The sequence below is a fragment of the Dermacentor albipictus genome, chromosome 1, assembly GCF_038994185.2.
Source record: "Dermacentor albipictus isolate Rhodes 1998 colony chromosome 1, USDA_Dalb.pri_finalv2, whole genome shotgun sequence".
Classification (NCBI taxonomy): Eukaryota; Metazoa; Arthropoda; class Arachnida; order Ixodida; family Ixodidae; genus Dermacentor; species Dermacentor albipictus.
This window is the reverse complement of record NC_091821.1, coordinates 519808109-519822072: the sequence shown is the minus strand read 5'-3', so window position 1 is coordinate 519822072 and position 13964 is coordinate 519808109. Positions and strand designations below refer to the sequence as shown.

At 47.2% G+C, this 13964-nt stretch overlaps 1 protein-coding gene across 4 annotated transcripts in view; it reads left to right on the top strand.

Annotated features, from left to right (window-relative positions):
* LOC139054901 (uncharacterized) overlaps window positions 1-13964 on the top strand; it is a 443055-nt gene that overhangs the window by 393048 nt on the left and 36043 nt on the right. For 3 of the 4 annotated variants that reach the window (XM_070532627.1, XM_070532628.1, XM_070532630.1), the window contains one exon: window positions 3530-3798. The exons of the other annotated variant lie outside the window; for it this stretch is intronic. In XM_070532627.1, coding sequence (XP_070388728.1) covers window positions 3530-3798 — 269 coding nt within the window. The remainder of the gene's footprint in view (window positions 1-3529; window positions 3799-13964) is intronic. 4 annotated transcript variants of the gene reach the window in all.

Genomic DNA, 13964 nt, shown 5'->3' with positions numbered 1-13964 from the left:
TTTTTTCCTTTTTCTCCCTCACTCTGTTTTGAACAAAATTGTCGCGTTTTTTTCTTTCCACGTAACCAACGTAGAACAATGGTGGAGTCTGTACAATATTTCGTTTCGTTTATTTTTCTTACAAATCCTCTTCTGATATATTCAGAGAGGCGTGCAGATAGCGTCGCAGCCATTAGCTCGAGTCTTGGCAAGGATATTTCTTTCATTGGAGCTATTCGTCCTTTTGCTATGAGAATCGCAGACTGTTTTTGGTTTTCGTAGGTATTTATCAAGTAGGCTGCTGTTCCGTAAGCATACGGGCTTGCACCGGAAAACAAATGGAGATCCGTGTGAAGAGGCTGTCTGCCTTGGTTAGTATCAAACCATCTAGGTATGCTGAAGTCTTGTATAAATCGAAGCTCTTGAATCCAGTTCCTTCACGACGCCGTTTCATCTTCTGGTAGCGGGTCGTCCGAAAATGTTCCCTTTCTCCACATGTATTTCTCGCTTAGCTGTCACTGTGAATGCTGCGAAGACGCCCATCGGATCGTATATCCTTGCTGTTAGCTGCAAAATTTGCCTCTTCATAATTGGACCGCTCTTATCGATGTCCTTTATGTCAAAAGATGGGATGTACAGTCTATCTTCCTCGTAATTCCATCTGATGCCAAGTATCTATATCTGGTTAAGGTTTCCATGCCTGTGTTTTTCTCTTGTATGTTTATAATTCGCGGCAATCGAGACTCATTCGTTTTAAACTTTCTGAGTCTCATTGCCGCCTGTTGAAAAATGTATTTTAACTCCTTATAAAGTTTTTTGGCTTCTTCTGGCTAGTTAGTGCCCACTACCACGTCGCCGACGTAACTGTTGTTCTTCAGCCGCTCAGTTGTTTCCGAAAAGCTACCTTCCAACTTGCTTAGGTGGTTTTGTATAGTTGCTGCCAGTAAGAAAGTACTTGGAGCTATTGCAAACGTTACTCTTGACATTCTCCATGTCACAACTTTTGCGTCATACCACTTGGAATTCTGTCCCACCAAAGAAAACGCAATGCGTCTCTATTCTCTTTCTGTATTGAAATCTGCAGAAATGCTTTCTCTAGGTCAGCTATTATTGCTATTCGATGGTGCCGGAAGTTCATCAGCATATGCACCAAATCAAAATTGAGATTCGGTCCTGTTTGGAGGTTATCGTTTAAATAAAACCCTTTTGTCGACGATCAAGACGCATCACATACAATTCTCATCTTTGTACTTTGTCGATGTTCCCTTATTACTGCCTGATGGGGCATGTAGTACCAGTGTGTCATCCGTCTTCTTTTTTCTTCGACCACTTCTGCTACTCCACTATTTAAATAATGTCTAATCGCACTGTCGTAACGCCGAAGTATACTTTCGTCCTTCTGTAGCTGTCGAGTGAGTTGTCGTAATCTGTTCATTGCTACATTCTTGTTTTAATCAAGTTCCACGTTCTCTTTCCATGGAAGTCTGACAGAATATCGCTTCTCTTCAAATTTTAAGTGCCTCTTGAAGTGCTGAATCACTTCCTCTTCTCTCTCGGTTTCTTTCTCATGGCATTTTATGCCTAAAGTTTCGATATCCCAGAAATGTCTGAGTTCTGTCTGTATTTCAGAGTTATCCACGTGGACGTTGAGTGCCATTACGGTTGACTTCTCCATTATTGTTGCCGATATCTTAGCTTGGCCTTGTACTGTCCAGCCGAAGATAGTTTCTGTTGCTGTTAACCTTTCTTCTAGTCTTCGGATCCCACCTGTCATTACTTGCCAATACTGATCCGATCCAATAAGTAATCAAATTTCCATGCATGATGTGCTTCTACATATACCGTCCGCCAGCTTGAATCCCTCGTCTTCATACTTCTTTAGCAGTGATATAGGCAGGAACGGTAATCTTTCTTTTGAAATTATGTCTATCTCCAGTACTTCCAATAACACTTCTTCACTACTGTAGGCACTTTTCAGTTTAACTTCAACTGAGTTGAATTCATGACTCTTTCATTTTGACCTCCTCCGAATGATCCTATCGTGAGCCTTTCTTTTCCTTAAACTTTACAGCCAAGTTTCTCACATAGGCTTTTCAGGATGAATGATCTTTGGCTGCCCGTGTCCAGCAGAACACGACAATAACATGACTGCCTTCTGCCTTCTGCTAGCGCAACTGCAGTCTGCAGAAAAACACTTGATGAGACGTTCATAAACTGGCAAGTAGATGTTTCCTCTTCCTAATTTTAAATTTCAGCAGGAGTAGATGCTCTACACTGTGCCGTCAGTTCTTTGCTTCGGCACATAGACGTCGCGTGGCATTTTTTACATATCTTGTACCTAATGTTTGCCTTACATATTTTAGCAGTATGGCGAGGCCTGGTACAGCGGAAAAATTTGTTTGCCTCTTTGAGCTTCATTTTCTTGTCTTCATAAGGCATTGTTTTCCTACAGTCATCAGCAAAGTGAGTTGTATTCTGGCCAAATATGCAAAACTTTGTAGCTGTACTTTGAAAATTAACAGTTCTTGTCTGCTGTTTACTCTCCGTTCTGTTTTCGTAGCTTTCTTTCCTTTCTGTTGACAATTCCTCCCTGCACTCTACCTGATCTTCTTTGTATTTCATCAAGCGCCTAAGGATATCTTCTTGACGTAAAGCCACGTTCTTATCTTGTGCTGTCGATCTACTGATCACTTCTCTTTGTTTTAACTGGAATCCAATGTAGAGATCCACTGGCAAAGCTCTTTTCAGGATCGGAAGCAACATCGATGCATAAGACTCGCTTTTCAATACTAAGGATTCCAGTCTACGTGTGCGCACTTGCACCTTTTGTGACAGCTTTCCTTAACCATCATGGTCTTTGCAGCTTGTGGCTGTATTCAAGTTAGTTAATTTCTTCATATGCATATCTACCAGCACGTCATCTTTTCCGTACTTCTGCTTGAGTAGATCAATGGCATTACCATAGTTACTGCCGGAAAGCTGTAGTCCCTCTACGGCAGCTGCCACTTTTCCGGTTATGAGGACAGAAGGTACGTAAATTTCTGATTTTCGGTCAAGTCGGTTCTTTCACGTACAGCTGTTTCAAATTGCCACCAAAATCTCTGCCACTTCATTTTATCGCCGTCAACCTTCATTATTTCTAGCTTCGGCAGCTTCACTGTTGTTGCTTGCTCCGATTGTCTAGCTTCGCCATTAAAGATGGATAGCTTCCTCACTGTTTCCCGCATTTCCTGTCGAGAAAGGTACGCGTCGATACTGTGCAGAGCACTTATTATCTTTAGCTCGTACTCAGTGGTCTTCGCGAATTCCGAGTCAGCTGTTTCGGGTGTTATGAACTGCTCCATCTGCTCGTCTGCTTTCTTTAGCGAGTCTGCAATACCTTTGATCTGGCTGGCTATCAGCGACATCGCTGTAGGATCCTGATTTTCCTCCAGTTTCTTTTCAGCATCGCTCACTAAGTTAGTTATTTGCGTCCTCAGCGTTTTTCGTTTTTTCATAATCACTTCTCTGTTGATCTTGACTAATTGAGCAAACTGCTGGTCGCTTACAGATTCTAGCGGCGAAACGTCATCGGAGTCTTGGTCGCCCGCTGTGTCTGTGCCGCTCCTTGCTGTTGGTGTCTCCCCTCACTGCCGTTGCTCCGCCTGCGGCCTCCTCTTCGTCCGTCTTCTGTGGCCAGTCTGTCGTTCTGGTAGTCCGTGGCCAGTCGGAAGAGGAGTAGCCGCTACCCTGGTCATGGCACCATGTTGCAGAAACGAGACGAGACAGCTGCGTTCGATGCAAACGAAATCAAGATTCTTCTTTTTCTTTATTGCTTTCGTAAGAGCGCGCGCCTCTGGAGCACGCCGCCTTCTTTATCTTCTTGTCTGCTTCCATGAGTTTCAACAATACCCTTAAGGAATGTTATATAAATGTTGGGGTTTCGCGAGCCAAAACCGCGATCTCATTATGAAGCCCGCAGTAGTGGGGAATTCCGCAATAATTTGGACAACTTGGTATTCTTTATCATGCGCCTAACGTTATGTACACGGACCTTTTTGCATTTCGAACCCCTTTGAAATACGGCTGCCGTGGTTGTGATTCGATCCAGCGACCTCGTGATTAGCAGCCGAACACAATAAAAACTACGCAACTACGGAGGGGAAGGAATGTTGGCCGTTCGAGCAAGGTGACAGTCGGCACGTGAGACAATTTCTTTTCGTCCTCATTGCAAGAGAATCAGTACCCGCCATCGAAGAATGACACCGTAGAGTGCACTGTATCTAATGTGATTGAGTCTGCGTCCAATATTTCACACCCGAATCACACTGTAACGACTGACGGCCAGGCATCTCGTTTATACGTGCAGTCGCCTCACGGCTACCGGGCGTTGGCGTCGGCCACAGTGCTTACGTACTCGGCCTCTTTTCAACAGTTGCCGACATTCTCACCTAATTTCGCACCGTCGCATTTCAGCTGAACTTCTTCAACAGCCAATTTATTTGTGTCAATGTTCGGCCACCTTGTAAACATTGCGGTTTCTTATTTTTAGGTCATCATTTATATTTAGGCTAATGCTATCCTGAGGTCTTCAGTGGTCTCACCTATACCGATGCCCGCATTTTTGTCTGCCTCTGTTCATATTTTGGAGGATTTTTTATAGACGTAGAAACCACACCACAGCCCCCTGAAGACGCTGCTCAGAGTCATTTTATTTTGCTAAGGTCTTGTGCAAGCTTATGCCTTCTTGCCGTTTATACACATCCTGATTTTCCTGTCACTTGTATTCCATCACCTCCTCACTTCCTCCAGTGCACAACATCAGCAGGCTTGGAGTGATTCTTGACACCGGCAACAGTTGCCGAGAGCGGATGGGGCTATACTAATCCAGGTACACCCAAATTAGGAAGGCCCATCACGCGTCAACCAAGACACTCCTTCACCAGAACAGGAATTGGCCTCCCTGGTGCAGTATTTGGCCAGTACCTCCCGCATGATTCCTGCAATTAACCCAAGGCCCTCCGTTTGCAGCTGCGGCGTAGCGCCTGACTGAGGCGGCGGTCAGACCAATAACGTAGCAGAGGGTGCTAAGAATCTCTGGAACCCGCCGTGGTTGCTCAGTGGCTATGGTGTTGGGCTGCTGAGCACGAGGTCGCGGGATCGAATCCCGGCCACGGCGGCCACATTTCGATGGGGGCAAAATGCGAAAACACCCGTGTGCTTAGATTTAGGTGCACGGTAAAGAACCCCAGGTGGTCAAAATTTCCGAAGTCCTCCACTACGGCGTGCCTCATAATCAGAAAGTGGTTTTGGCACGCAAAACCCCAAATATGATTATTATTATTAAGAATCTCTGGGTCTGTAAGAATCTCTGGGAATCTCTAAGAATCTCTGGGCCACCAATGGAAACTGACCATGTAAACATTTAATTACCGAACTCTCTGGAGGACGCTAGCTTAGCAGGACTCTTTGAGGAACTTTCAGACATTGTTTGGGATATCATCGGCCTCCGAAGAACATCCGAAGAACTGGAGAGGCTTATACATTGCTGAATATGGGGCAAGCACTCTGCTTTTTAGGTCTCCTAGATAAGAAGCAATACGGGGTACCATTCCTAATCCATAAGAAAATAGCTGGACATATTAACGAAGTCTACAGCATTAATGAGGGGTTAGCTGTAGTCGTAGTCCAACTTAACAGGAGGTATAGAATAAAGTTAGTACAAGCCTTCGCTCCAACATCCAGTGATGATGACGATGAAGCAGATCAGTTTTATGAAGAGGTTGAATTAGTGATGAGAAAAGCGCAAGCTCAGTATGCTGTAGTAATGGGCGACATCAATGCAAAAGTGGGGAAACAGCAGGCGCATGAACAAGCAATTGGCAACTACGGCGTAGATTATAGGAACGCTAGAGGAGAGACACTGGTAGAATTCGCAGAAAGTAACAAGCTTCGAATAATGACACCTTTTTCAGGAAGCGTAGCAACAGAAATTTCACCTGGAAAAGTCCTATTGGTGCAAGAAGAAAGGAAACTCATTCCAGACATTATGCTGATCCCAGCACAGTGCAAGCTGTAGAAGTGTTAACTAGGGTAAAGTGCAGTGATCAGAAGGTTAGTGAGGGCTAGCGTTCACCTCAATTTGAAGAAAGAGTAAAATTGGTCCAGAAGGAACAGGTCAACCTAGAGGCAGTAAGTGTGAAAGCAGACAAACTCAGGTGGTACTTGCAAACAAATATACAGCCTCAGGAGCAAGAGATGAAGAGATGACATAGAGGTAACGAATGAAACCGTAACGAGGCAGAAATTCATCAGAGGCAACAATTGATGTAGGAGGCAAAGAACCAAGGCAACGAGTAGGCAAGCTGTCCGAAATAACAAAGAACCTAATAAAGTAAGGATCAATAATTGAAATGTCCAACTCAAGAGATAAGATAGAATTCCTGGAACTGTCAAAACTGCACAAAGCAGAATAAGTGATTTTCAATATTATAACGTGAGAAAGACTGAAGAAGCCGTAAAAAATGGACGCAGTCTGAAATCACTGAGAAGGAAACTTGGCATAGGACAAAACAAGACTTACTCACTAAAAGATAAGCAGGGCATTATCATCAGGAATCTCGAAGACATAGTAAATGCAGCGGAAGAATTCTATACTGACCTGTACAGAGCCCAGAGGAGTCAGGATACCTCAACTAGAAACAGCAATGAACAGGATACAGAAATTCCCCCTATAACTAGCGATAATGTCAGAAGGGCCTTGCAATTCATGTAGCGACGAAAAGCACCAGGATACGGTGGAATATAGTCGAATTATTCAAAGATAGAGGAGACATAATGCTCGGAGAACTGGCGGCTTTTTATACGAAGTGTCTATCGACTGCAAGGATCCCAGAAAACTGGAAGAATGGAAACATTATACTAATCCACAAAAAGGGAGACCTCAAAGAAATGAAAAATTATAGGCTCATTAGCTTACTCCCAGTATTACTATGTATTACCAAAATACTATGCAATGGAATAAGGGCAAGACTGGACTTTTGTCAACCAAAGGAACAGGCTGGCTTCAGCAAGGGACACTCTATAATGAGTCATATGCGTAACATTAATCAGGTTATCGAGAAATCCGCAGAGTACAATGAGCCTCTCTATATGGCTTTTATAGATTGCGAAAAGGTATTTGGTTCAATAAAGATACCAGTAGTAATAGAGTCAATATACAATGGAAGTAGTACAGACCGTTTACGTAAGTACCTCGGAATATATCTACAGTGGTGCCACAGATACCTTAATTCGACACAAGAAAAGCAGGAAGATACCTATAAAGAAAAGGGTCAGACAAGGTGACGCAATCTTTGCTATGCTTTCATAATGGGAACAGCGCGAACAAGACGAAGACGGAGTGAAATGACACAGGACAAACGCTGGTCCTGTGTCCTTTCACTGCGTCGGCATCTTGTTTGCGCTGTTCCCATTATGAATGTGTACTAACTCGCCCAACTTTCCCTTTAATACTGCAATGCTATTCACGGCATGCTTGGAAGAAGTATTCAAGCTATTAAACTGGGAAGGCTTAGGAGTAATGATCGACGGCGAATATTTCAGCAACCATTGCTTTGCTGATGACATTATTCTATTCAGCAACAAGGTAGATGAATTAGAACAAATGATTGAGGACCTTAACAAAGGGGGTGTGCAAGTGGTGTTGAAAATTAATATGAAGAAAACAAAGTTATTGATGAATAGACGGGCAAAGGAACAAGGGTTCAAGATTGCTAGTCAGCCTCTAGAGTCTTTGAAGGAGTATGTTTGCCTTGTTAATCAACAAGCATAAGAGAGCTGACATAAGGAAGTATAATATATTGTGATATCATTGAGCGATGCTCAAGAGACGAGCCGCCGCGTGAACGACGAAGAAGTTAGTCGGTGCCCTTGGCACGAGCGAGTGTCAGCCTGGCTGCCTTGCTCCAGTGTAAATAGCATGTAAATAACATCTTCCGTCTGTGTTTCCACACGTAACATTTCTGGTGGTGGTCAGCGATACCCGTCCTCACCACGGAACTCCGAAGTGGTCGGCACACCGAGCTTATCGCCATGACTCCCGGTGACGAGCCCACCTCTGCAACTGCTTCGGCTTGACCGACTGCTCCAATCGTCACGGTTGCCCCACATCGTGACCCAGGTGTGTCCTCTGGCCTGGAGGGACAGCATGTCGACGACTGCATCAAGCTATGTGAACATGCCACCGCTACTAACAAGTGGGACCCAATGATTATGCTCGCCAATGTCATCTTTTATCTCGGCGGCACCCCACGCATGTGGCACCGAACGCATGATGACGAAATAACCAGTTAGGACAGTTTCAAAGAAAAGCTACGGGAACTCTTCGGCGACACCATTGGGCGCAAGGCTGCCGCGAGAAAGGTTCTTGAGTCTCGTGTTCAGCCACCTACAGAACCATGCGTTTGCTACGTCCACGACGTCTTGGCTCTATGCGGTAAAGCTGACGATCATATGTCCGAAACAGATAAAGTGGCACATATGCTAAAAGGCATCGCCGACGACGCTTTCAATTTGCTTGTTTTGGGCAATGTCTCGACTATCGACGCCATTATAAATGAATGCCATCGCCTTGAACCTGCTAAGAGCCGCCATATCTCACACCCCATTGCGCGGCTACCCAACACTGCTGCAACGTCGACATGTGAGGGTCAACCGCGTCAGACCACCACCTGTGATGACGTCACCCGTATTGTTCTCCGCCTGTTCGCCAGCCTTCTCCATGACGCCTCCCGATCCGCCATCAACCACCATTGCGATGATTCAGGCCGTCGTCAGACAGGAATTTGAAAACGTGGGTCTAAACACAGTGTGTTCCACGTCTCGACCCAGCGTTCCCCAGTTATCTAGCGGCCCTCCTCGTCCCCGGCAGTCCTTTTCTGCCACATCTCGCCGCAAGCCGCCGAATGGCGTACCCTTGATGACAGGCCGATCTGCTTCCACTGTTGTCACATCGGCCACGTCACCCGTCACGGCCGCAACCGATGGCCACCACCTCCTCGGACTTACGCAACCACTTATTCCCGCACCTTTGGACCTTCTGCACCCTATGCCACCCGCCATCAACCCGCTACCGCTGATGCCCCAGCTCCGAACCTTCGCTACAGCCACTCGCCCTCAGCTCGACGCCACCAGTCTCGTTCGCCCCAACCCCGCCGCGTCTATTCGCCGCCTATCGCCTCCCGAACCCAGCCGGAAAACCAGGCACTGCAGCTTCTGGAGGTGAAGCTTCGTTGTCGACCCTGCTCTCAAATCCTGTGCTCACATTACCAACGAACCAAAACCTTCTTGACGTTGACGGCCATCCTGTCACTGCACTTATAGATACAGGCGCACATCTCTCTATTATGAGTGCTGCCTTCCGACGACGACTCAAAAAGCTCCACACCCCAGCGTCGGCACGCTTCGTCCGCGTTGTGGATGGCGGTACTATGCCTATCATCGGCATGTGTACGGCACGAGTCAGCATTGCCGGCCGCCACACCCCTGTCCTCTTCACCGTGATTGCCCATTTCCCCCACGACCTAATTCTCGGCCTCGACTTTCTCTGCACGCATTCTGCCCTTATTGACAGCTCTGCCAGTATCCTTCGCCTTGAGTTGCCGATTCTCGCAGAGCCTTCTGACGCACACAAGTGCCGCTTACGCCCCAACGGCTTTCTTCGCCTGCCACCAAAGTCCATAGCCTACATTGAACTGTTGCCTTTGCCACCAGTTCCTGATGGCGAGTACCTCGTCACTCCTCTGCCCGACATCCCAATACAGTATGACGTCACCGTGCCTCACAGTATACTTACTATTACTGGGAACCGCACTCGCATGCCTGCCTGCAACTTTGGATTGGCGAAGCAAATTCTACCGCAAGGTATTTGCCTTGCCACCACTGATTGTCTCGGTGACCAATACGCGGCAGCGTTATCAACCGATGGTTCTCGTGAGCTTAGCATGCCCCTCGCGCCAGCCTCGGGCGTCGATCCCAACATAAAGAAAATGGATGCGACGGACCTGTCCTCTACGCAGGCTGAAGACCTTTGCGAAGTATTATCGTCCTACCGCGATATTTTAGGCTTAGACGATCGCGCTTTAGGCTAGACGCTCGCGGTCAAACTTCGCTTTCTTACTGGCGATGCTTCGCCTATTCATCGACGACCGTATCGAATTTCTGTGTCGGAACGCCAAGTAATTCAAGATGAAGTGAACAAAATGCTCGATAAAAACATCATTGAGCTTTCATCGAGTCCCTGGGCGTCACCTGTGGTGTTGGTTAAGAAGAAGGATGGCACGTGGCGCTTCTGTGTAGACTACCGTCACCTGAACAGCATTACAAAAAAGGACGTCTACCCGCTCCCACGTATAGACGACGACCTTGACTGCCTCAATGGTTCCAGATATTTTTCATCTATTGAGCTTGGTTCGGGATATTGGCAGATTGCTGAAGACGATATGGACAGAGAAAAAAACCACGTTCATCACTCCTGATGGCCTATACCAATTTAAGGCAACGCCCAAATTGGGCGTTGCAATTTGGGCGTTGCAACGCCCATGACACCTCTGAGCGTATGATGGACTCCTTGCTCCAAGGTTTCAAATAGTCCACATGCCTCTGCGACCTCGACGACGTCATCGTCTTCTCGCCAACGTTCGACACTCACCTTGAGCGTCTCACAACTATACTTGATGTATTTCGCAAGGCGGAGCTGGAACCTAACTCGTCCAAATGTCGTTTTGGCCACCGACAAATTACTCTTCTGGGCCATCTAGTTGGCGCTTCCTGGGTACAGCCTGACCCCGACAAAACTCGCGTTGTCCTAGAGTTTCCGGTTCCGAATACAGCCGCAGACGTTCGAAATTTTGTAGGGCTGTGCTCGTACTTTCGTCGTTTTGTTCCGGATTTTGCGAAAATTGCTAGGCCCCTAACTAATCTTTTGAAGAAAGGCGTACAATTTTCGTGGGGTACTGCGGAAGCCGCCGCCTTCTCTCGTTTCGTCACCCTTCTAACCTCACCACCCATTCTCGCCCACATCGACCCTGATGCCCCTACAGAATTGCGCACAGATGCCAGTGGTCATGGCGTAGGAGCCGTCTTAGCCCAGCGTCAGCATGGCAGGGATGGCGTTATTGCTTATGCGAGTGGCCTCCTAGCACCATGGGAGCGCAACTATTCCATTACGGAACGAGAATGCCTTGCTGTAGTCTGGACGGTTGCGAAGTCCCGTCCTTACCTTTCCGGTCGCCCTTTTTCCGTATTCACTGTCCATCATGCTCTGTGCTGGCTCTCATCGCTAAAAGATCCTACAGGCCGGCTTGGTCGATGAGCTTTGAAGCTACAGAAATTTTCATATTTTGTGGTGTACAATTCTCGCCGCCTGCACCAAGACGCTGACACTTTGTCGCGTTACTTTGTTGAGGACTCTGACTCCTCCAATATTGCCCGTGCTTTTTGCGTATTCTCTGTATCCCAGCTGCTTCATTTCGCCGACGAGACACGCCGTGGCACCTACATCACAGCACTCATCGACCGTTTTGAACACTCTCCGGCCGATGCTGCTCTGCGCCTCTTCGTCCTCCACGACGGTACTCTGTTCCGTCGTAACTTTCATCCAGACGGCTCTGGGTTCCTGCTTGTAGTACCTAAACACCTCCGCTCCACCGTTCTAGACGAGCTTCACGACGCACCAATGGCAGGACATCTCGGCTTATCTCGAACCTATAAACCGTGTACGTCGCCGTTTTTTCTGCCCGGGCCTTGCCCGTTCTGTACGACGTTACGTCGCCGCTTGCGAACTTTGTCAACCACGCAAGAAGGCTTCCCAGCTCCCCACTGGTTACCTGCAGCGGCTCGACATCCTTGCCGAGCCCTTCCATCGTGTCTGCTTGGACCTTCAAGGCCCATTTCCTGAATCTACATCAGGAAACAAGTGGGTTGCAGTCGCGGTGGACTACGCGACCCGCTACGCCGTAACCCGCGCTCTTCCGACCAGTTGTGCGACTGATGTTGTGGACTTCCTCCTACATGATATCATTTTGATGCATGGTGCTCCGCGTCAATTGCTTACAGACCGCGGCCGCTCCTTTTTGGCCAAAGTCATTGGCGACATTATGCGTGCCTGCTCAATACAGCATAAATTTACCACCTCCTATCATTACCAAACGAACGGCCACACTGAGCGTTTGAACCGCACCCTTGCAGACATGCTATCCAAATACGTTTCAGACGACCACCGTGACTTGGACCTGGCTCTACCTTACATTACCTTTGCATATAACTCTTCCCTTCCCGAAACTGCTGGCTTTTCCCCGTTTTACCACTTCTATGGCCACGAACCGACGCTACCACTGGACACTGTGCTTCCGTCCGCCACAGCTTCAACTAGCGATTATGCCCGTGATGCAATCGCCCATGCTGACCATGCTCGCCAACTTGCGCGCGCTCGTCTACAAGTGTCTCAAGACAAGCAGAAGCAACGCTACGACCTCCGTCACCGTGATATCCATTTTGTTGTCGTGTTGCTTTGGTCACCATCGCGGAAACTCGGCCTTTGAGAAAAACTGCTTTCCTGTTATACAGGCCCATATCGCGTGATACGCAAAGTGACCGATGTCACCTATGAAATCGTTCTAGCCACGCCCACTACGTCCTCCGCTGCGACAACCAGTGACATTGTCCACGGTGCCCGACTCAAGCCCTACAAATCTCCATGCACCTTGGATATTTAACAGCACCGTGACATGGCTTTTGCCGCCGGGGGGTAATGTTACGATATCATTGAGCGATGCTCAAGAGACGAGCCGCCGCGTGAACGATGAAGAAGTTGCTCGTGCCAAGGGCACCGACCGAGTGTCAGCCTGGCTGCATGGCTCCAGTGCAAATAGCGTGTAAATAGCATCTTTCGTCTGTGTCTTTCCAGACGTAACAATATGGATAGAATTGAACATGCTCTCAGGAACGGAGGAAGCCTAAAAGCAGTGAACAAGTAACTAGGACTAGGCAAGAATCAGGTGTATGCGTTAAGAGACAATGCCGGCAATATCATTGCTAGTATGGATGAGACAGTTCGAGTGGCTGAGGAGTTTTATAGAGATTTATACAGTACCAGTGGCCCCTACGACAATATTGCAAGAGAGACTAGTCTACAGGAATTTGAAATCTCACAAGTAACGTCGGAAGAAGTAAAGAAAGCGTTGGGAGCTATGCAAAGGGGGAAGGCAGCTGTAGAGGATCATGTCACAGCAGATTTGTTGAAGGATGGTCGGCAGATTGTTTTAGAAAATCTAGCCACCTTGTATACGCAACGCCTCATGACTTCGAGTGTACCAGAAACTTGGCAGAACGCTAACATAATCCTAATCCACAAGAAAGGGGACATGAAAGACTTGAAAATTTATAGCCCAATCAGCTTCGTGTCCGTTGCCTATAAAGTAATTACTAAGGTAATCGCAAATAGAATAAGGAACACCTTAGGCTTCTGTCAACGAAAGGACCAGCCAGGATTCCGTAAAGGCTACTAAACAATAGACCATATTCACACTATCAATCAGGTGATAGAGAAATGTGGGGAATATAACCAACCCTTATATATAGCTTTCATTGATTACGAGAAAGCATTTGACTCAGTCGAAACCTCAACAATCATGGAGGCATTACGCAATCAGGGTGTAGACGAACCATGTGTAAAAACGCTGAAATATATCTATAACGGCTCCACAGCTACCGTAGTCCTCCATAAGGAGAGCAGCAAAATCCCAATAAAGAAAGCCGTCAGGCAGGCTGGTACGATCTCTCCAATGCTATTCGCAGCGCGTTTACGCCAGGTATTCAGGGACCTGTATTGGGAGGAATTAGAGATAAGAGTTAATGGAGAATACCTTAGTAACTTGCGATTCGCTGATGATATTGCCTTGCTAAGTTACCCAGGAGACCAACTGCAATGCATGCTCACTGACCTG